This window comes from Chiloscyllium plagiosum, chromosome 7, assembly GCF_004010195.1.
Source record: "Chiloscyllium plagiosum isolate BGI_BamShark_2017 chromosome 7, ASM401019v2, whole genome shotgun sequence".
NCBI lineage: Eukaryota > Metazoa > Chordata > Chondrichthyes > Orectolobiformes > Hemiscylliidae > Chiloscyllium > Chiloscyllium plagiosum.
The window spans coordinates 109,562,914-109,586,914 of NC_057716.1; the positions used below are offsets into that span (position 1 = coordinate 109,562,914).

Here is a 24,001-nt window from a genome sequence, read left to right on the forward strand (position 1 = left end):
CTTGTCCGGACTTGTCCTACCTGCCTATCTCCTTTTCCACCTATCCACTTCACCCTATCCTCCCTGACCTATCACCTTCATCCCCTCCCCCACTCACCCATTGTACTCTATGCTACTTTCTCCCCACCCCCACCCTCCTCTAGCTCATCTCTCAACGCTTCAGGCTCACTGCCTTTATTCCTGATGAAGGGCTTTTGCCCGAAACGTCGATTTCGCTGCTCCTTGGATGCTGTCTGAACTGCTGCGCTCTTCCAGCACCATTAATCCAGACTGGGTAGCGAGCAGAGGGATACAGATCCTTGGAAAATAGAGCTGAAAATGTGTTGCTGGAAAAGCGCAGCAGGTCAGGCAGCATCCAAGGAGCAGGAGAATTGATGTTTCGGGCATGAGCCCTTCTTCAGGCTCATGCCCGAAACATCAATTCTCCTGCTCCTTGGATGCTGCCTGACCTGCTGCGCTTTTCCAGCAACACATTTTCAGCTCTGATCTCCAGCATCTGCAGTCCTCACTTTCTCCTTGGAAAATAGAGAACAGGTTTAGGTAGAGGATCTGGATGGGCGCAGGTTTGGAGAGCCGAACGGCCTGTTCCTGTGCTGTAATGTTTTGTTCTTTATTCAAGAATATACTCCAATAATTTCCGTTCTGCTGATTTTAAGTTTAAGGGGCTATAAATTCCTGGATTATCCATGTTGTTCTTCTTAAACAAAGGAAAACCATTGATGATTCTCCAGTCTTCTGAACCTCAAAGTGTCTAAAGATGATACAAGATTCCAGTATCCTCTTTGCCTCCTTCAGTATTCTGGGATAGATTCCTTCAGGCCCTGGGGACCTATTTACCTTAACATTTGTCAAGACTTCAACACCTCCTGTTTCTAAGTATCACCATACCTAGAATATCAACATACTCCTCCCTAATCATGCCATCATCCATGTTCTTCTCCTTGGTGAAAACCAATGCAAAGTACTCATTAAGGACCTCACCCACTTTCACTGGCTCAATATATAAATTCCTTCCTTTGTTCTGGAGTTGGATCCACCTTTGCCCTAACTACCCTCTTGCTCCTAATATATGTATAAAATGTCTTGGAATTCTACTTAACCCTTCTTGATAAGTTCTCTTTGAGCCCTCTTAATCACTTGTTTAAGTCATTTTCTGCTTTCTTTATATTTCTCAAGGGCCCTGTCTGATCTTAGTTTCCTAAACCTTGCATATGCTTCCTTTTGCTATTTGACGAAAAACTTTCAATATCTCTCATTATCCAGCATTTCCAAATCTTAAAATCCTTATCTATCAACCTCACAGCAACATGATCATCCTCAACTCTTTTAAAAACAAAAAATTGCCCTTTAAAAGACTCCAACATTTTATTCAATCGTGGGTTGTGGGCATTACTGGCTGGCCTGCACTTCTTGCTTGCTCCTAGTTGCCCTCAAGAAGGTGGTGGTAAGTTGCCTTCTTGAAAACTGCAGTCCATCCGGATATGGATTTATATTCAAACATCTGTCCCAATCTAATTTCAACACTTCAAAGAACATAGAACATTACAGCGCAGTACAAGTCCTTCGGCACTCGATGTTGCGCCAAACTGTGGTTGCCACATCATGAAAGGATGTGGATGCTTTGGAGAGGGTGCAGAGAAAGTTTACGAGGATGTTGCCTGGTAAGGAAGGTGCTAGCTATGAAGAAAGATTGAGTAGGTTAGGTTGTATTCATTAGAAAAAAGGAGATTGAGGGGGCACCTGATTGAGGTTTACAAAATCATGAAGGGTATAGACAGGGTGAATAGAGACAAGCTTTTTCCCAGGGTGAAGGATTCCATAACGAGAGGTCACGCTTTCAAGGTGAGAGGTGGAAAGTTTAAGGGGGATACACGCGGCGAGTACTTCACACAGAGAGTGGTGGGCATTTGGAATGCGTTGCCAGCAGTGGTGGTAGAGGCAGGCACGGTAGATTCATTTAAGATGTGTCCGGATAGATCATGAGTAGGTGGGGAGCAGAGGGATATAGATGCTTAGGAATTGGGCGACAGGTTTAGACAGCAGATTTAGATCGGCTCAGGCTTGGAGGGCCAAAGGGCCTGTTCCTGGGCTGTAAACTTTCTTTGTTCTATCTACCACCCCTCAATTTAAAGCTATGTCCCCTTGTGCTATCCATCACCATCTGAGGAAAAAGGCTCTCACTGTCCACCTCTGATTATCTTATATGTCTCAATTAAGTCACCTCTCAACCTTCTTCTAATGAAAACATCCTCAAGTCCCTCAGCCTTTCCCCCATTACCAGGTAACATCCCAGTAAATTTCCTCTGAACCCTCTGCAAACCTTCCACATTCTTTCTATAATGCAGTGACCAGAATTGTACGCAATAGTCCAAGTGTGGCTGTACCAGAGTTTTGTACAGCTGCAGCATGACCTCATGACTGAAACTCAATCCCTCTACCAATAAAAGCTAATACACCATATGCTTTCTTAACAACCTCATCAACTTTAGATTTTTAGATTTAGATTAGATTAAATTACTGTGCGGATACAGGCCCTTCGGCCCAACAAGTCCACACCGACCCGCCGAAGCGAAACCCACTCATACCCCTACATTTACCCTTAACCTAACACTTCAGGCAATTTAGTATGGCCAATTCACCTGACCCTGCACATCTTTGGATGGTGGGAGGAAACCGGAGCACCGGAGGAAACCCACGCAGACACGGGGAGAACGTGCAAACTCCACACAGTCAGTCGCCTGAGGCAGGAATTGAACCCGGGTCTCTGATGCTGTGAGGCAGCAGTGCTAACCACTGTGCCACCGTGCCGCCCACACGGGTGGCAACTTGGGTGGCAACTTTCAGGGATCTATGTACATGGACACAGATCTCTCTGCTCATCTACACTGCCAAGAATCTTAACATTAGCCCAGTACTCTCTATTCCTGTTACTACTTCCAAAGTGAATCACCTCACACTTTTCCGCATTAAACTCCAGTTGCCACCTCTCAGCCCAGCTCTGCAGCTTATCTATGTCCCTCTGTAACCTGAAACATCCTTCAGACTATCCACAACTCCACCGAAATTAGTGTCATCCACAAATTTACTAACCCATCCTTCTACGCCCTCATCCAGGTTATTTTTAAAAATGACAAATAGCAGTAGCCCCAAAACAGATCCTTGTGGTACGCCACTAGTAACCGAACTCCAGGATGAACATTTCCCCATTAACCACCACCCTCTGTCTTCTTTCAGCTTGCCAAATTCTGATCCAAACCGCTAAATCAACCGCAATCCCATGCCTCCATGTTCCTGCCTAATCCTGTAATTAGTCTTTCCAATTTCACCCAAGGACTAATCTTATCCTTATCCAGAAACATCTTAAAACTTATGGAATTATGATAAAATACTCTATGACTCTAATTCACAAAATGCACCCCCATTCCCTCATCACGACCACTACCAAAACTTTGATTACTTAATCCATGGTCTCATCCACGGTCTCATCCACCCCTTCTCTGGTTGGACTGTGTCACACTATTTCAAGAAACACGCCAGGATGCACCTACAAAATTATGCCCCATCTCAGGCCCTGGTGAAAGGGAATCCCAGTCAACATTGGTGAAGTTAAAATCACCCATGATAATATCCCTGTTGTTTTTACATCTTTCCAAGATCTTCCTTTTGTCTTCCACTGGCTCTTGGGTGGCCTATACTATAGCCCCAGAGTGACTGTGCTTTTCTTATTCCAGAGTTCTACCCATATGGCCTTGCTGGATGAGCCCACCAAGGTGTCTCTCTTTGTCACAGCACTTCTTCTGAATCTGTAACGCAATACACCTATCTCATTTACATCCTTCTCCATCTCACCTGAAACATTTAAACCCTAGAACGTTTATCTGTCAGTCCTGCCATTCTCTCAAACAAGTTTCCGTAATTCCTACAATGTTCTAACCCAAGCTCTAATCTCCCTTACCTGTTATACTCTTTGCAATAAAAAAGATAGACTTCAGACTGCCAGTCCCACCATGGTCATTAACCTCGCCCTGCCTGTTCTATCAATCAGACTTGCTTGATTTAATCTCAACCTTCTCCTCAAATGATTATACATGCTATCCTACAACTGTGATTCCCACTATGTTCCCAGCCGAAACCCAAGAGCACCATCCCCCTGCACCCCACCCCCCCCCACCATCTCCACCATTTTATACACTCCAGAGTGGCACTGACAATGTAAAGATAAGAGAGCCATTAGCAATGGGATCACTCCTGGGTAAACTGTTATTAAGGACAGACCTTTGTGGAGGGTAGGCTAATGATGAGACAAACACCGTGGGCAGCACGGTGGGACAGTGGTTAGCACTGCTGCCTCACAGCGTCAGCGACCCGGGTTCAATTCCTGCCTCAGGCGATTCTGTGTGGAATTTGCACATTCTCCCCGTGTCTGCGTGGGTTTCCTCCGGGTGCTCCAGTTTCCTCCCACAGTCCAAAGATGTGCAGGTCAGGTGAATTGGCCATTAGGTAAAGGGGTAGTATTAGGTAAAGGGGTAAATGTAGGGGAATGGATGGGTTGCGCTTCGGCGGGTCGGTGTGCACTTGTTGGGCCGAAGGGCCTGTTTCCACACTGTAAGTAATCTAAAAACCACTTTACTCACACAATTGATCGGACTTTGGCCTCCGCTGTACGATTGTAGAAGAGCAGCAAAGCCTCCTTTTTCTCTCGTTTCTGTTATAACGAAATAAGGCAAGTTGGAGCAAAGATTAAAATCTGAATGTTTTTAAATGACAAATTCTTTCAAGTTTTAACAAATGTCAGGGGTTTTCAATGGGTAGGTTTCATTGAGCTGGAATTCTAGCTGATACTCTTCAACACAGTAGCACGCAAGGCCACACTTACTCCCAATGTCCATCCACCATGGCTCCAGCTCAGGGTGGGGGCTGGAGAATCAGGGTGTTAACCAGGAAAGGCAGTGGTGTAACCCATGTGCAGTGTATTAATGATACTTGCCCCTTCACAAGTCAATGAAACATAGAAAATAGGAGCAGGAATAGGCCATTTGGTCCTCGGAAGCATGTTCCATCATTTATTATGGCTTCCCTGTTATTTCCCTTGCTCCCTTCTTAAATAATAGTGTGGCATTTGCAAGCCTCCAACATGCAGGAACCATTGCCGGGGCCCTGGGACCTATTGACTTTCAGCCCCATTAACTTCTCCAGTAAAACTCCTCATTCTCTTGATGCTCTAATTATGGGATATTTCTTGCTTTTTTCCCAGTGAAAATAGATACAAGGCAACCATTCAGCCTCTCTGCTATTTCTCTATTCTCTTACATAAATTCTCCTGGCTCTCCTTTCAATTAACCAACATTAGTCTTTGCCAAAGGTGTCCTATAGAAGATTTTACAAGCTGTTCTTATTTTTATTGCTCGATTGCATTCATATTCTTTTCTTCCTTTCCCGATCAGTTTCTTGATTCTCCTTTATTGTTTCTAAAATATTCACAATTCTCAGATTTGCTACTTTTCTTCTAATATTGCACTGTGTACAGTTCTGGTCACCACAGTTTAGGAAGAATGTAACTGCGCTGGAGGAGCTGCAGAGGAGATTCACCAGCATATTAAGACTCTAAGAAATAGATACAAGAGTAGGCTGTTCAGTCCCTCAATCCTGATCTGCAATTCAAGAGGATCATGGTTGATTTGACATTCCTCATCGTCCACTTTCCTGCATCTTTGTCTTAAACCTCAACTGTCCTACTGCTGAAGGATTTATCTTTCTCTGACTTAAATAAAACGCAAAAATTCTGTCTCCATAGCTCTTTGTGGCAAGGTGTTCCAAACAGTCACAACCTAAGACTCTCAAGGGGAGGTGAACGTTATTGCTGAACTGTTAGTCTTCAGGGGACCTGGGTTAGAGCCCTGCCCCAGCCGATGGAATATAAAGTCAATAGAAAATCTGGAATTACGGTTGTAACGATAACCATGAAACTATTGTCGATCATCAGAAAAACCCAACTGGTTCACTCATGTCCTTTAGGGGGAAAAAAAAAACTTACATAGCCTAGCTGACATGTGATTCCAGACCCACAGCGATATGGCTGACTCTTATTTGTCTTTTTTTAGATTAGATTAGATTAGATTAGATTACTTACAGTGTGGAAACAGGCCCTTCGGCCCAACAAGTCCACACCGACCCGCCGAAGCGTAACCCACCCAGACCCATTCTCCTACATTTACCCCTTCACCTAACACTACGGGCAATTTAACATGGCCAATTCACCTAACCTTCTGAGCAGCGGTAGTAAATCTGGGCAATAAATGCTGGCCAGTGACGTTCTCATTCGTTAAATGAATAGAAACACCCTCCAAGAAGAAACTCTCCTCATCTCAGTCTTGAATTGAGCTTTATTCTGAGACTATACCTTCTATCCTAAACTCTCTCATGAGGGGAAACATCCTCTCAGCATTTATCCAATCAAGCCCTTTCAGGGTCCTACATGTTTCAATGAGATTATCTCTCATTCTTCTAAACTTCAGTGAGTGGAATCCCAAAATGTTTGCTTATAAGACAATCCTTCGATACGGAGAAAGTGAGGACTGCAGATGCTGGAGATCAGAGCTGAAAAATGTGTTGCTGGAAAAGCGCAGCAGGTCAGGCAGCATCCAAGGAGCAGGAGAATCGACGATTTGGGCATAAGCCCTTCTTCAGGAAGGAGGGCTTTCCTGAAGAAGGGCTTATGCCCGAAACGTCGATTCTCCTGCTCCTTGGATGCTGCCTGACCTGCTGCGCTTTTCCAGCAACACAGTTTTCAATCCTTCGATACGTCTGAATTGTTGCTTGGAATGGAGCTGTTTATCTAAGAAGAGAGGCTGAGTTATTAGGTTGTTTTCTTTAGTAGCCACTGCTCCTTCATTAGGTGCAGAGCTCTGAAAGCTTGTGATTTCAAATAAATCTATTGGACTATACGTGGTGTCATGTGACTTCTGACTTTTTTAAAAAACAGCAGAGAAGGTTGAGGGAATCCTCATTGATGTATAGAAGATTGTGAGGGGCATGCACAGAGTGATTAAAAAGCAACAGTTCCTTACAGTTGAACAGTCATTAATAAGGAGCATAATTTTAAGATGAAATGCAGGAGGCTTAGAGAGGATTTGAGGAAAAGAATTTTAACCCAGAGGTTGATGGGAATCTGAGATGCACTGTCTGGGAGGATTGTTAAAGTGGGAAACCTCACAATCTTCAAAAAGAACTTGTACCAGCATTTCAATGTCATAACATTCAAGGCTGCGAGCAAAGTGCTGGAAAGTGGGACTAGTGTAGATTTTGTGTAGATTTTGTTACTGCAGACTCAATTTCCAATGGGCCTCTTTTGTACTGTATGGTTTTATGATTCAAAAATCCTTCAGTCATTAACTCAGGTTGATGCTTTTGAGTTGCTGCATAATAAACGGAATGTGTAGTTGTCATGTAACAATTCTGTAAAACTTATCAACTGCCTATTTATTGCCCGAGGAGAAAGTAAGGACTGCAGGTGCTGGAGATCAGAGTCAAGAGTGTGGTGCTGGTAAAGCACAGCAGATCAGGCAGCATCCGAGGAGCAGGAGAATCGACAGTTCGGCCATATGCCTATCATCAGCAGTCAGCATTTCTGATGAAAGGCTTATGCCCGAAACGTCGATTCTCCTGCTCCTGGGATGCTGCCTGACTTGCTGTGTTTTTCCAGCACCACACTCTCGAGTATTTATTCTCCTGTCTTTCCACTTTAGTTCAGCCAACTTGTTCTTTGCGCTTGCATAATTTCCCTTTTTCGAATATAATATGCTTGGGATCGGGGAGTCCAGAACTAGAGGGCATAGGTTTAGGGTGAGAGGGGAAAGATATCAAAGAGACCTAAGGGGAAACTTTTTCATGCAGAGGGTGGTACGTGTATGGAATGAGCTGCCAGAGGATGTGGTGGAGGCTGGTACAATCGCAACATTTAAGAGGCATTTGGATGGGTATATGAATAGGAAGGGTTTGGAAGGATATGGGCCGGGTGCTGGCAGGTGGGACTAGACTGGGTTGGGATATCTGCTCAGCGTGGACAGGTTGGATGGAAGGGTCTGTTTCCATGCTGTACATCTCTGTGGCTCTATGACCTCACTTTCAAGCAAAATCTAAAATTCATGTTTTGTCCATTCATCCTGAAAGGTTCTGGATATAGGTTTGCTTGCGGAGCTGGAAGATTCATTTCGAGATGTTTCGTCACCCTACTTGGTAACATCTTCAGTGGGCCTCCAGGAGAAGCACTGCTGATAATTCCTGCTTTCTATTTATATGTTTGGGTTGGTGATGTCATTTCCTGTTATTTTTCTCAGGGGGTGGTAGATGGGGTCTAACTCGGTGTGTTTGTTGACAGAATTCTGGTTGGAATGCCATGCTTCTAGGAATTCTCGTGTCTCTCTCTCTCTGTTTGGCTTGTGCTGTCCCAGTTCAAGTGGTGCCCTTACGTAGAGATGAGGAAGGAACTCCATCAACAAATACATCGACTTGGACCCCATCTACCACCCTCTGAGAAAAAGAACAGGAAATGACAACACCAACCCAAGGAAACCTAAACACATAAATAGAAAGTGGGACAAAATGCCAGTACTTCACCGGAGGCTCACCGATAATTCCTGAAGAAGGGCTCATGCCCGAAACGTCGATTCTCCTGCTCCTTGGATGCTGCCTGACCTGCTGCGCTTTTCCAGCAACACATTTTCATCACCGATAATGTTACCTAATATAGTGATGAAACATCTGAAAACGAACCTTCCAGCTCAGCAAGCAAACTTACATACATTGGTTTGAGTTATTTGTTCACCATCAAATAGTAATGGGAGTGTGGACGTAGTACAATCAAATGAAAGAAACATGTAGTCTGGGCAACAAAGTAATCATGGGTGATTGAAACCTGCAGAAAAACTGAATAAACCAACTGTGCATTAAATTTAGAAAGGACAAGTTTCTGGAGTGTGAAAGGACTGCCAGACTACTCAGACCCCTTAGCATCATGGGGTAGCCCACAAACCCACTAACACACTAAAACAGCAGCTAATGAACTTGAAAGACCTTATACAGAAAACAAGCAAAACTAATGTCATTTACAAAATACCGTGCAAGGACTGAAACAAACACTACATTGGACAAACGGGCAGAAAACTAACCACCAGGATACATGAACATCAACTAGCCACAAAAAGACATGACCCGCTATCACCAGTATCCTTACATATAGATGACGACAGACACCACATTGACTGGGACAACACATCTTAGGACAAGCCAAACAGAGACACGCATGAGAATTCCTAGAAGCGTGGCATTCCAGCCAGAACTCTATCGACAAACACATCGACTTGGATCCCATCTAACACCCTCCGTCAAAAAGAACAGGGAATGACATCACCAACCCAAGGAAACCTAAACACATAAATAGAAAGCGGGACATAACACCAGCACTTCACCGGAGGCTCACTGATTATGTTACCTAGCATGGTGACAAAACGTTCGAGAACAAATCTTCCAGCTCAGCGAGCAAACTTGCATCTACAACCTCAACCTAAGCTACAAATCTTCTCAAAACTCACTAATTCTAACCAATGTTCTGCTGCCCTTTGCAGTTTCTCAGTTCACTAAAACAGATTCCACACATTAGTAAACGAGGATCTCAGAACAATGTACTGATCCCATCTTATATTACCAGTGCAATTTAACTTCCTTTTCCTCCTTGTCCATTCTTCCTAAATATCAAATAACCTTCAAACTTCAGCTTCTAGTCCTAGTAACCATTTCTGAGATGGCAAATATATCATAGCCATTTACCTGTATTTGGTCTTTATGTAATCTGTCTTGTTGCAACTGGTAGAGTGCTTTTAAGTTTTTGATGTCATTCCACTTTGAGACAAACTTGGTGCTCAGCTTGGTTTCCACTGTCTTCTAGTCTCTCTGGCAAATTTTCCATTACAAATTTAAATCCCTTCTGATCTGGGTTACTTCTCAGTCCCCATCTCCTTGACAAGCTAATGTAAACTCACAACAGCAGAAGCAAATCTCCCTGCATGACTATAAGTCTGTTGTCTATATCTATACTGATGCAGACCTGATGGACTAAATGCTATGATTCATACAGAAAAGGCAATAACAATATATATACATAAAACCAAGAGATTTAGAATCTCCTCAGCTCAGGGGACTGACTCCGAGCTGTCTGGCCACAGCCAGTGTACTCTGCAAACGTAAATAAAGGATAACTTGGTGACAGGATACCAGCCTCAATGCAGTTTGTTCAACTGCAACACCGGAAAATCACTTTCAACTTGTCACCAATTTGAGAAATGCCCATTGATGTCTACCCACTGTTTCCATACTTTTAGCCAATTTCTAATCTGCACTACCAAGGACCCATCAATTTCTAATATGTAACCAACCTGCCATGTGGCACCTTATCAAATGCTTTCCGAAGGTCCAAATATACAACATCCACAGCACTACTCTCATTCACTGTGACATTTCAAAAAACTCAATTAACTTTGTCAGACATGACCTGCCCTTGACAAAATCATGTTGACTGTCTAAATTTAACTTATTTTCTCTAAGTGGACATTATTTTTATTATGGCTTCCATCAGTTTTCACACAATTCACGTCAAGCTGATGGGTCTGTAGTTTCCTGAGTTATCCTTTGTCCCTTTCTTAAGCAACGGTGTCACATTTGCAATCCTTCAGTCATAGAGTCCTACAAAAATGGAGACAGGTCCTTCATCCCAATCTGGTCCATGACAACCAAAATATCCATTAACACTAACCCCACTTCCCTGCACTTAGCCCATATCCTTGTATTCCTTTCGTATCCATGTATTTGTCCAAATGTCTTTTAAAATGTTGCTAATGTACCCACCTCAACCACTTCTGCTGGCAGTTCATTCCACATGCGTACCACCCTCTGTATAAAAAATGTTGCCCCTCAAGTTCCCTTTTATTGTTTACCCTTTAAGCGGCAATTGGATAGGTACATGGATGGGTGCTTAAGCTAGGACAAATGTTCGGCACAACATCGTGGGCCGAAGGGCCTGTTCTGTGCTGTATTGTTCTATGTTCTAACTTTAAGTCCTTGATACTCTAACCCTGGCAAAAAGAATGAGTGCATACACCCTATCCATGGCTCTCATGGTCTTATACACCTCTTTGCCTGCCCCTCCCCCACCCCCCACCTCAGGTGTCCTACATTCTAAAGAAAAAAAAGTCCTAGCTTGTCCAACTTCCCTCTATAACTCAGACTGTTGAGTCCAGGCAACATCCTTGTCTTATCTTTATATTTTATTCCTTTAGTTATAAAATCCAACATTCCATTGGCTTTCTTTATTATCTGCTGTACCTGCATCCTAGTTTTCTGTGACTCATGAATGAGTACACCTAGACACCTCTGCACCTGAGCACTCAGAATTCTGTCCACATTACGATAATAGGTTGCCTTCCCATTTTTTCTGACCCAAATGCTTATCCACGTTAAACTCCATCTGCCACATTTGGCCCACTCTCCTAACCTAACCATATCCATTTATAAGGTTCTTATTTCCTCTTTGCGATTTACCACTCCACCTATTTTTGTGTCATCTGCAAATTTGGCCATAGAGCTTTCTATCCTTGTATCCAAGTCCTTAAATGTAGATTGCAAATAGCTGGGGTTCAAGGACCGAACCCTGTGGCACCTCACTAGTCGCTAAAGGTTGGCATGCAGTTGCAGCAGGTGGTGAAGAAAGCTAATGGCATGCTTTCATAGTGACAGGATCTGAGTATTGGAGTAAGGATGTATTGCTGCAGTTATACAGGGCCTTGGTGAGGCCACACCTTGAGTACTATGTGCACTTTTGGTCTCCCAGTCTGAGGAAGGAAATTCTTGCTATTGAGGGAGTCCAGCGAAGGTTCACCAGACTGATTCCCAGGATGGCAGGACTGATTCCCAGACTGATTCCCAGAATGAGAGGGGATCTCACAGAAACATATAAATTCCTGATGGGACTGGACAGGCTAGATGTGGAAAGAATGTTCTGAATGTTGGAGAAGCCAGAACTAGGGGTCACAGTCTAAGAATAAGGGGTAAACCATTCAGGACTGCAAAGAGGAAGAATTTCTTCAGTCAGAGATTCGTGAACCTGTGGAAATTTTCTCCCACAGGAAACTGTTGGGGCCAGTTAGTTATATACCCAATAGAGAGCAGGACATGGTCTTTGTGGCTAAAGGGATCAAAGGGTACAGAGAAAGTGGAAATGGGATACTGAGATCGCATGACCAGCCATCATCATTTTGAATGGTGGTGCAGACATGAAGGGGTGAATGGCCTACTCGTGCACCTATGGTTCTATGTTTCTTTGTGGGCGGCACGGTGGCACAGTGGTTAGCACTGCTGCCTCACAGCGCCTGAGACCCGGGTTCAGTTCCCGCCTCAGGCGACTGACTGTGTGGAGTTTGCACGTTCTCCCCGTGTCTGGGTGGGTTTCCTCTGGGTGCTCCGGTTTCCTCCCACAGTCCAAAAGATGTGCAGGGTCAGGTGAATTGGCCATGCTAAATTGCCCGTAGTGTTAGGTAAGGGGTAAATGTAGGGGTATGGGTGGGTTTCGCTTCAGCGGGTCGGTGTAGACTTGTTGGCCGAAGGGCCTGTTTCCACACTGTAAGGTAATCTAATCTAATCTAAAAAAAAAAGGAAGTTACGCTGGAATCATTTTTGTTTACACATTTTCCCACAGGTCAGAAATCTGTAAACTGTTGACAAAACATTTTATAAAATACAAATACAATAAATTCACAAATACAACGTGATAAAAGCAGCAATCAATCCAAATAAAGAATAGTTTCCAAAAAGACAATTATAAATTAATAATGATACTAACAATTAAAGTATCAATCTTCAATACTAGATTAACCACTCAGATCAACTGCAAAGCCGGGTTCAGTAAAACACTGCTTCAGAAGGTCTTAGTTCGGTTTCACTCTGTGGTAAAACTCTCTAGAATCTAAGAATATGCATAGGTGACCAACAAAAAATCCTTGTTGTAAATTACGCAGGAGACTTAATTATATTTAGAAATCAATTAACAAAAGCTGCTCAGTGCATCCCTGGCTTTCTTGGGCTCAGGCACCTGAGATCGGAGTTTCCCCAGGTGAGTTGGGTTAACCAAACAAACAAAGAACAGCCATTCTTTATGTGATCTTGCTGTGCACAAAACAGATATTATGTTCACTAACAGAGCAGTCACAATTTTGTTTTGGTTCTGTTCGCCAAGCTGGGAATTTGTGTTGCAGATGTTTCGTCCCCTGTCTAGGTGACATCCTCAGTGCTGGGGGCCTCCTGTGAAGCGCTTCTGTGATGTTTCCTCCGGCATTTATAGTGATCACTACAAATGCCGGAGGAAACATCACAAAAGCGCTTCACAGGAGGCTCCAAAGCACTGAGGATGTCACCTAGACAGGGGACGAAACGTCTGCAACACAAATTCCCAGCTTGGCGAACAGAACCACAACAACGAGCACCCGAGCTACAAATCTTCTCCCAAACTTTGAGTCACAATTTTCCAATGAGTGAAGTTTGTAACAAGATCAGGTATCAATAAGAAAGCTAATTTCTTCTCTAAAATGTCTATAATTGTCATATTCATCACCACATACCGTTTTGTGGTCTTTTGTCATCTCTTTTGCAGCTGCCTCCAATGCTGCCCTGGCTTTCGCACTCACACCCTCAGGCTGTACAAGCACCACCTTGCGCCTCTTAGCTGGTAACTGTGACAGGACATCAGATTTTAGCCGCCTGATCATGAGGGACTCCAGAAGCAAGAGCCGCAGTTCCACCAAATTGGATGATCCTGAATAATCCCATCCCCAGGGCAACTGCCAAATGACAAGAGCAAGAACGTAAGCTGGGTGTGGGAGAACAAGGATAGGAAGAGAAAGCAATACAGGGGAAGAGGGGTTAAGTTGTAGGGAGAGATGGCCTGTGTGGAGGGCCATGGGAGAAAGGAGATTGGGGAAGAGTATGAGACAGGGAGTGTGCGGTGAAGCAGAGAAAATGGGGAATGGTGGTTGAGCATTTGGAGAGTTAAGGAAGACTGGAGAGAAGGGAGAGAACAATTTGAATGGAGGACCATAAAACCATAAGATATTAGGAGCAGAATTAGGCCATTTGGCTCATTCAGTCTGCTCGGCCATTCAATCATTGTCGTTCTGTTTCTCAAAACCATTCTCCTGTCTTCTCTTTCCCCACTTCAGGCTAGCCAGTGATGTCCATATCCCATGAATGAATTAAAAATAAAACCTTTGATTGCCTTAGTATCAAGAATCTCTCTTGATCTATGTGCCCTTGGGTCCTAGTATCTTCTACTAACGGAGACAACTTCTCCACATCCACTCAATCCAAACCTCTCAATATTCGGACAAAGGGTCACTCAACCCGAAACACTAACTCTGATTTCTCTCCACACATGCTGCCAGATCTGCTCAGTTTTTCCAGCAATTTCAGTTTTTCTCTCAGTATTCTGTAAGTTTCAATGAGAACCCCCTCATACCTCTAAACTCCTTCAAGTTCAAACCCAGAGCCCTCAACCGCTCTCATGTCAACCACTTCATTCCCAGGATCATTATTCTGAACCTCTTCTGGTTCTCCCTCTAAGACCAGCACGTCAGTCCTTAGAAATGAGGTTCAAATTGCTCACGATAATCCAAATGCAGTCTGACCAGAGCCTGATACAGCCTCAGCAGTACATACCTGCTCTTAATTCTAGACCTCGAGATGAATCTCACATTGTATTTGCATTCCCAAAAATGCACATTAACCTTAAGAGAATTTTTAACTAGGAATCCAAACTCCCTTTTGCTTCAGAGTTTCAATGCCTTTCCCTATTTAGAAAATAGAGTATGAACATAGAACATTACAGTGCAGTACAGGCCCTTTGGCCCTCAATGTTGTGCCATCCTCTGGAACCAATCTGAAGCTCATCTATCCTACACTATTTCATTTTCATCCATATGTTTATCCAATGACCACTTAAATGCCCTTAAAGTTGGCAAGTCTACTACTGTTGCAATCAATGTGTTCCATGCCCCTACTACTCTCAGAGTAAAGAAACTACCTCTGACATTTGTCCTATATCTATCATCCCTCATTGTAAAGCTATGTCTCCTCGTGCTATCCATCACCATCCGAGAAAAAAGGCACTCACTGCTCACCCTATCTAAACCTCTGATTATTTTGCATGTCTCAAATTAAGTCACCTCTCAACCTTCTTCTCTCTAATGAAAACAGCCTCAAGTCCCTCAGCCTTTTTTTCCTCATAAGATATTCCCTGCATTCCAGGCAATATCCTCGTGAATCTCCTCTCAACCCTCTCCAAAGATCCCACATCCTTCCTATAATGCAGTGACTAGAACTGTACACAATACTCCAAGTGTGGCTGCATCAGAGTTTTGTACAGCTGCAACATGACCTCATGGCTCTGAAACTCAATCCCACTAACAATAAAAACTAACATGCCGTATGCCTTCTTAACAATCCTATAATCTGGATGGCACACTTCTGGGATCTATGTACATGGACACAGAGATCTCTCTGCTCATCCACACTACCAAGGATCTTACCATTAGCCCAGTACTCTGCATTCCTGTTGCACCTTTGAAAGTGAATCACCTCACACTTTTCTGCGTTATACTCCATTTGCCACCTCTCAGTCCACCTCTGCAGCTTATCTGTCCCTATGTAGCCTGCAACATCTTCAGCACTATCCACAACATTAACAACCTTAGTATCATCTACAAATTTACTAACCCATCCTTCTAAACCCTCATCCAGGTCTTTTATAAAAATGAAAAACAGCAGTGACCCCAAAACAGATCCTTGAGGTACACCACTAGCAACTGAATTCCATGACGAACATTTCCCATCAACCATCACCCTGTTTTCTTTCAGCTTGTCAATATCTGATCCAAACTGCTAAATCACCCTCAATCCCATGTCTCCATATTTTCTGCAATAGCCTACCGTGGGGAACCTTATCAAATGCCTTAGTGAAATCCATATACACCACATCAACCGCTTTACCCTCATCCACCTGTTTTATCACCAACTCAAAGAACTCAATAAAGTGTGTGAGGCACAACCTATCCTTCACAAAACAGTGCTGATTAGCCCTAATCAATGTATTATTCTCTAAATGATTATAAATTCTATCTTTTATAACCTTTTCCAACAGGGTGTCTCTACTCCCCTTCTTGAACAAGAGGACAATATTTGCTAAACTCCAGTCTTCTTTCACTATTCCTGTTGACAATGACGACATAAAGATCAATGCCAAAGGCTCTGCAATCTCCTCCCTGGCTTCCCAGAGAATCCTAGGATAAATCTCACCTGGCCCAGGGGATCTAGCTATTTTCACACTTCAGAATTGCTAACATCTCCACCTTGTGAACCTCAATCCCATCTATGCCTCTGTGCTACCTATCAAAGTGCATAACATCACACCTTCTCACATGAGTTCATAAGATATAGGAGCAGAAATTAGGCCACTTGGTCCATCAATCTGCTCTGCCATTCAATCATGACTGATATGCTCCTCACCCCCATTTCCTGCCTCTCCCCATAATTCTTCAATCCATTATCAATTGAAAATCTGTCTAACTCCTCCCTAAATTTACTCACTGTCCCAGTAGCCACTGTACCTTGGGGGAGCAAATTCCAAGATTCACAACCCTTTTGGAGAAACAGTTTCTCATTAACTCTGTTTTAAAATTTGCTACCCCTTATCCTAAGACTTTGATCTCTCGTATTAGAGGCCCCACAAGATGAAGCATTCGCACCACATTTACTTTATTCATATCTTTCATCATCTCGTATACCTCAATTTGATCTCCCCTCATTCTTCTGAATTCCAGAGAGTATAGGTTTAAACTGTTCACTCACTCTTCATATCAAAAAATCCTCATCTCTGGCTTCATTCTAGTGAACCTCCTGTGAATTGGCTCCAATGCCACTACATCCTTCCTCAAATAAGGGGACCTAAACTGTGCACAATACTCCACGTGCGGTCTCACCAATGCTTTGTATCGTCACAACAATACTTCCTTACCTTTATATTCTATTTATTTAGGTATAAAAGCCAACATTCCATTTGCTTTCTTTATTATCTGCTGTACCTGCATGCTAGCTTTGTGTGACTCATGAATGGGGGACACCCTGAAATCTCTCCCCATTTAGATAATAGGTTGCCTTCCCATTTTTCCAACCAAAATACATGACTTCACACTTATCCACGTTAAACTCCATCTGCCACATTTTAGCCCACCCTCCTAACCTATCTATAGCCATTTATTTCCTCATTGCAATTTACAATCTCGCCTATTTTAGTGTCGCCCACAAATTTGGCTTTAGAGCCTTCTATCCCTGTATCTAAATCGTTAATGTAGATTGTAAATAGCTGTGGTCAAAGAACTGAACCCCGTGGCACCATACTGGTTACATTTTTCCATCTAGAGAAGAAAAACATTTATTCTGACTCTCTTTCTTCTGTCCATCAGTTAGTCACCTATCCTAACCAATAAAATTACCTCATATCCTATATATGATCAAACCTTGTGAATTAACCTTTCTGCAGCACCTTATCAAACGCCTTCTGGAATTCAGATATATTACATCTACAGGATCCCTATTATCCACTTTGCTTGTTACATCTTTGAAGAACTCTAGCAAATTAGTCAAACGATAAAACCATGCTGACTCTGATGCTGACCGACATTGTATTCCATCTGCCACTTCTCTGCCCAATCCACTAGCCTGTCCAAATCCTGCAGCCTCCTTGCCTCCTCAACACTACCTGTCCTTCCACTTATCTTTGTACCATCTGCAAACTTAGCAACAGTGCCTTCAGTTCCATCGTCCAGATTGTTAACATGTAACATGAACAGTTGCAATCCCAAAACATACACGTGCTGAACTTCACCAGTCAATGGTTTCCATCCTTCTGCCAGTCAGCCAATCCTCTATTCTTGCCCCTATCACCATGGGCTTTTGTCTTATTTTACAGCTTCCTGTGCATCACCTTATTAAAGGTGTTGTGAAAATCTAAATAGATCACTGGCTCTCCTTTGTCCAACTTCCTCATTAGCTACTCAAAAGACTTCTAACAGATTTGTCAGGGACAATTTCCCCTTGCTGAAGCCATGCTGACATGGTCCTACTTTCCCATACACTTCCAAGTACTTGCAATCTCATCGATAATTGACTACATTTTACCAACAACTAAGGTCAGGTTAACTGGCTTTAATTTCCCATCTCCTGCCTATTAGCCATTTTCCAGTCCTGTGGGTCTCTCCCTAACTCCATTGATTCTTAAAGATCCCTACCACTGCCTCTACATCGCCTCAGTTATCTCCCTCAGAACTCTAGTGTAGCCCATCTAAATCATCTAAATCTAGGTGATTTATCCACCTTCAAACCTTTCAGCTTTCCTAACATTTCCTTCTTAGTGATGGCTGTTAAACTCACCTCCACCTCTGACTGATTCTGGGCTGGGAATATGAATACATGAATGAGTAAATGTTCAAGAATACTCACCCGTTTGGCAGCACAGTAACGGATTCCAAAATCATGGAAGTTTGGAAACAGTTTGGGTTGGAGCACAGCTATCTGACTGTACAGCTCAGCTGGTCTGGACATGGCTGGTGTCCCAGAGAGGAGGAGGAGTCTTTTTGCTGCCTGAAAAAAAGATCAGCAACAGGAGTTGAGCTCCATACACTGGTCACAGCACAGCCTCTATCTGGTCCGCTCTCCCATAATACAGTAATGACAAGAATCAAAGACATTCTGTTCCAGTGTTAAGAGAGAAAATGTGATCTGGTTGGTATTTCATTCAGATACAGAGAGAAAGGCTGAGGTTCAGAAATCAGGCACCTCCCAACACAGGACACACCTGGAGGAGGGGGTGAGCAGCTTTACATCGGGCTGTCTTCATATTCTTCAGGAAATGAGATTCATCCTAAAAAGTGTGAGAGATACAGATTTAGAAATCCAAGTAGTGATCTGCTGTGCAAGGCACAGTGAAAGACAGTTACAACAGTCAGGCAATGGAATCCTGTTCAAAACTCTCAGCTGGCATCATCCAAACTTCAATTCAAAAAAATCATTTTCTATGAAGTTTAGGTTTTACCAAGAGACCAGCTCACTAAACCTTGCAAAATCTTCCGAAGAGGCTGTCCAGTCATGATCCAAACTTTGCCAGAGCTTACCCAGATAACAGCAGCAAACTTCCTTGATGAGCATCAACACATCAGCTGATAACAGGATTAGTATCCAACAATCAGCAACAAGGGGTAAATATAGGACAACAGATATTAAAATATCTCTATGAAGTACATATGTAGATGTGTTAGATCAATCAACCTGCATTACATTAGTGCTGAAAAATGTGTTGCTGGAAAAGAGCAGCAGGTCAGGCAGCATCAAAGGAGCAGAAGAATCGACGTTTCGGGCATAAGCCCTTCTTCAGGAATGAGGAGGGTGTGCCAAGCAGGCTAAGATAAAAGATAGGGAGGAGGGACTTGGGAGAGGGGCGTTGGGAGGGGCGTCGATTCTCCTGCTCCTTTGATGCTGCCTGACCTGCTGCGCTTTTCCAGCAACACATTTTTCAGCTCTGATCTCCAGCATCTGCAGTCCTCACTTTCTCCTGCATTATATCAGTCTCTGATTTAATGATATACATCACCAGGAATAAATGAACTGGTTATTCATTTTACATGCAGAGAGTGGGAGTTGTGTGTGCATATTAGTTGCTGCGATTTGCTTAACCTGTAACTAGTGCAGTAACAAAGAGGTTAGTAGTGGGACCACAATTATTTACCAGATATATTAATGACTTGGATGAGGAAAATGAATGTAATATAGCCAAGCTTGATACAAAAATAAATGAAAAAGCAAGTCTGAGGATAACGCAGAGCTGCAGAAGGATAAAGACACGTTAAGGGAAGGGGTAAAAACTTGCAGATGGAAAATTATGTGGGAAATGTGAGGTCATGTACTTTGGCAGATGTCAGAGGACTGGAGCTAACATGGATACACTATTCAAGAAGGGTAATAAAATTAAACCAGGGAATTACAGACCAGCAAGTCATCAGTGGATGGGAAAGACCATAAGTAGTAGAAACAGAAAGAGGCTATTCAGCCCCTCAAATCTCTCTGCCATTCAGCAGCTTCCTAGCTGATATGACATTCCTCATGTCCACTTACTTGCCCTTTCCTGGTAACCCTCAACTTCCCAACTGATCAAGAATCAATCTATCTTAAATACAGACAAGAGCTCTGCTTGCACAGCTTTCTGTGGCAATGAAGTCCAAGGACTCTCAACCCAGAGCAGAAATTTCTCATCTTAGTCTCAAATTGATACCCATGAAACCATTAGAGATAGGAGCAGAATAAGGCCAGTGAATCTGCTCCTCCATTCGATCTTAGCTGATATGTTTCTCAACCTCATTCTCCTGCCTTCTCCTTGTAGCCCTTGATCCCTTTACCAATCAAGAACCTATCTATCTCTGTCTTAAATACATTCAATGACTTGGTCTCCACAGCCCTCTGTGGCAATTCTTTCCACAGGTCAACCACACTGCAGCTGAAGAAATTCCTTTTCTCTTCTGGGACTATACCCTCAGGTCCTACAATCTCCCATGAGCGAACACAACCTCTCAGCATTAAGCCCCTTAATAATCCTATATATTTCAACGAGATCACCTTTCATTCTTCTAAACGCCAGAGAGTACAGTCCCAACCTGCTCATAGAACAATCCATTTATGATGGACTAATGGACTCTCTCAGTTATGTCTAACTTTTTTTTTTCTTATTTGTAAACTTTTCAAAATGGTGTTGGAACATGACGATAGTGGAAAAGCTTTTCACAGTATTTCCCGGTTTTCCTCACTGTAAAATATACGTGACAATAAAATCATTCATTCAATATCGGGGACCATCCTAGTGAACCTTCTCTGAACTGCCTCCAATGAAATGATATATTTCCTTAAATAAGGCTCACAGTACTCCATTTTGAGTTGATGTGGTAAAGTGGTTAATGTGGTGTATATGGATTTCAGTAAGGTAAGGTTCCACACGGTAGTCTATTGCACAAAGTTTTGGGATTGAAGGTAATTCAGTGGTTTGGATCAGAAATTGGCTAGCTGAAAGAACACAGAGTGGTGGTGGTTAATGGGAAATGTTCATCCTGGAGCTCAGTTACCAGTGGTTTACCGCAAGGATCTGTTTTGGGGCCACTGCTGTTTGTCATTTTTATAAATGATCTGAATGTGAGTGTAGAAGGATGGGTTAGTAAATTTGCAGATGACATGAAGGTAGGCAGAGTTATGGATAGTGCCAAAGGATGTTGTGGGTTACTGAGGGACATAGATAAGTTGCAGAGAAGTGGCAGATGGAGTTTAATGCGGAAAAGTGTGAGGTAGTTCACTTTGGAAGTAGTTACAGGAATGCCGCGTACTGGGCTAATAGCAAGATTCTTGGCAGTGTAGATGAACAAAGATCTCTGTATCCAGGTGCATAAATCCCTGAAAGTTGCCACCCAGGTTGATTGGATTGTTAAAAAGGCATAGGGGGTGTTGCTGTTTAGTGATATGAGGTTTGGGTTTCGGAGCCAAGAGGTCATGCTTCAGCTGTACAATACACTGGTAAGACTGCACCTGAAATACTGCGTACAGTTCTGGTCACATTATAGGTAGGATGTGGAAGCTTTGGAAAGGATTCAGAGGAGATTTAGTAGGATGTTGCCTGGTATGGAGGGAAGGTCTTACGAGGAAAGACTGAGGGAACTGAGGCTGCTTTCGTTGGAGAGAAGAAGTTTGAGGGGTGACTTAATCAAGACAAAGCTAGAGGGTTAGGTAGCATGGACAGTGAGAGCCGTTTTCCTCAGATGGTGAAGGCTAAGACGAGGGGACATAGCTTTAAATTGAGGGATGTTAGATTTAGGACAGACATTAGGGTTAGGTTCTTTACTCAGAGAGTAGTAGGGGCGTGTAACGGCCTGCCTGCAACAGTAATAGACTTGCCGATGTTAGGGGCATTTAGATGGGCATTGGATATACATATAGATAATAATTGAACAGTGTAGGTTAGATGGGCATCAGATTAATTTTACAGGTCAGTACAACATCGAGGATCCAAGGGCTTGTATTGCACTGTAACATGCTATAAAAAGCCTCATTAGCACCTTGGGCAGTCACAGCAAGACTTCCCTACTCTTATACGCCAGTCTTCTCAAAGCTCGCTAACTCAAACCCCTTGAAATAAGGGCCATCATTACATCGGCCTTCCTGATTACTTGCTGCACCTACGTGCTAGTTTTCTGTGTTTCATGTACAAGCACCTCCAGCTTTCTGCAGTTTTCTTGCATTTAAAGTCTGTTGTTTTCCTAAACTTCCTCTCTGTACTAAAGGTATTTTGGTTTCTGCAATCATTCTACTTGAAGTTAACTATTGTACACTGATTATATATGGAGGATGAACTAGTATCTCCTTCATTCTGGCTCGGAATAAAGAATGACGTATCTACTTTTCTTTACGCAGAGTGGTAGGGGCGTGGAATGCCCTACCTGCTAAGATAGTCAACTCAGCCACATTTGGGAGAGTTAAACAATCCTTAGATAAGCACATGGATGATTTTGGGATAGAGTAGGGGGACGAGCAGAGAATAGTTCACAGGTCTGTGCAACATTGAGGGCCGAAGGCCCTGTCCTGCTCTGTATTGCTCTATGTTATAGGTTCCACTTACTACAATGATGACCTGGAAGTGTTTCTCCATCAACTGATTCCTGAGTTTAGCGAGCAGGTCATAGCTGATTATGCTGACATGAGAGGATGATAATCGATCTTTTCCTGTCAGTATAACGTCAATAGCCTTAGTATCCAACGATGGCAACCATTGGCTAAAAGCCTGAAAAAGAAAAATGTTCATTTGAATTACCCAATTCAAAGACTGCATCTCTGAAACAGCACGCATGATTGCCCAGTCTTTACACACATACTCCCAAGGAAGAACCCTTGTATATACTAATAAACTGCTCAAGATCTCTTGTACACAATGTCACAATCCCCAGGTAAACGTTAGTACATACTGATACACTCCCTGGGTAACCCCCAATTCACACTGACAGACTCCCGAGGTAGAGCCTATGTATACACTGCCCGTATATGTTGACAAACTCCCTGGGTAATCATCTGCACATACACAGATTCTCTGGGTAACTCTCTGTACATACTGAAACACTCCCTAGGTAACCCCTGACACATGCCAGGGACTATTAATTAAACAATTCACAGGAAGAGGAGGGTCCATAATTACTTATCATCGATAGTCACAGGTGAAGTGCCGGAAGACTGGAGGTGGCTAACGTGGTGCCACTGTTTAAGAAGGGTGGTAAGGACAAGCCAGGAAACTATAGACCAGTGAGCCCGACGTCGGTGGTGGGCAAGTTGTTGGAGGGAATCCTGAGGGACAGGATGTACATGTATTTGGAAAGGCAAGGACTGATTAGGGATAATCAACATGGCTTTGTGTGTTGGAAATCATGTCTCATAAACTTGATTAAGTTTTTTGAAGTAACAAATAGGATTGATGAGGGCAGAGCAGTAGATGTGATCGATCTGGACTTCAGTAAGGCGTTCGACAAGGTTCCCCATGGGAGACTGATTAGCAAGGTTAGATCTCATGGAATACAGGGAAAACTAGCCATTTGGATACAAAACTGGGTCAAATATAGAAGACAGAGGGTGGTGGTGGAGGGTAGTTTTTCAGACTGGAGGCCTGTGACCGGTGGAGTGACACAAGGATTGGTGCTGGGCCCTCTACTTTTTGTCACTGACAAAAATGATTTGGATGCGAGCATAAGAGATACAGTTGATAAGTTTGCAGATGACACCAAAATTGGAAGTGTAGTGGACAGCGAAGAGGGTTACCTCAGGATCTGGACCA

General features: G+C 43.2%; 1 protein-coding gene across 2 annotated transcripts in view; it reads right to left on the bottom strand.

The window, feature by feature from the left end:
* smarcal1 (SWI/SNF related, matrix associated, actin dependent regulator of chromatin, subfamily a-like 1) overlaps positions 1-24,001 on the bottom strand; it is a 150,871-nt gene that overhangs the window by 46,832 nt on the left and 80,038 nt on the right. For both annotated transcript variants that reach the window (XM_043694414.1, XM_043694416.1), the window contains exons 8-12: positions 22,802-22,963; positions 18,950-19,015; positions 18,595-18,735; positions 13,665-13,883; positions 4,635-4,705 (exon numbers count right to left, since the gene is read on the bottom strand). In XM_043694414.1, the coding sequence (XP_043550349.1) occupies positions 4,635-4,705; positions 13,665-13,883; positions 18,595-18,735; positions 18,950-19,015; positions 22,802-22,963 (659 nt within the window). The remainder of the gene's footprint in view (positions 1-4,634; positions 4,706-13,664; positions 13,884-18,594; positions 18,736-18,949; positions 19,016-22,801; positions 22,964-24,001) is intronic.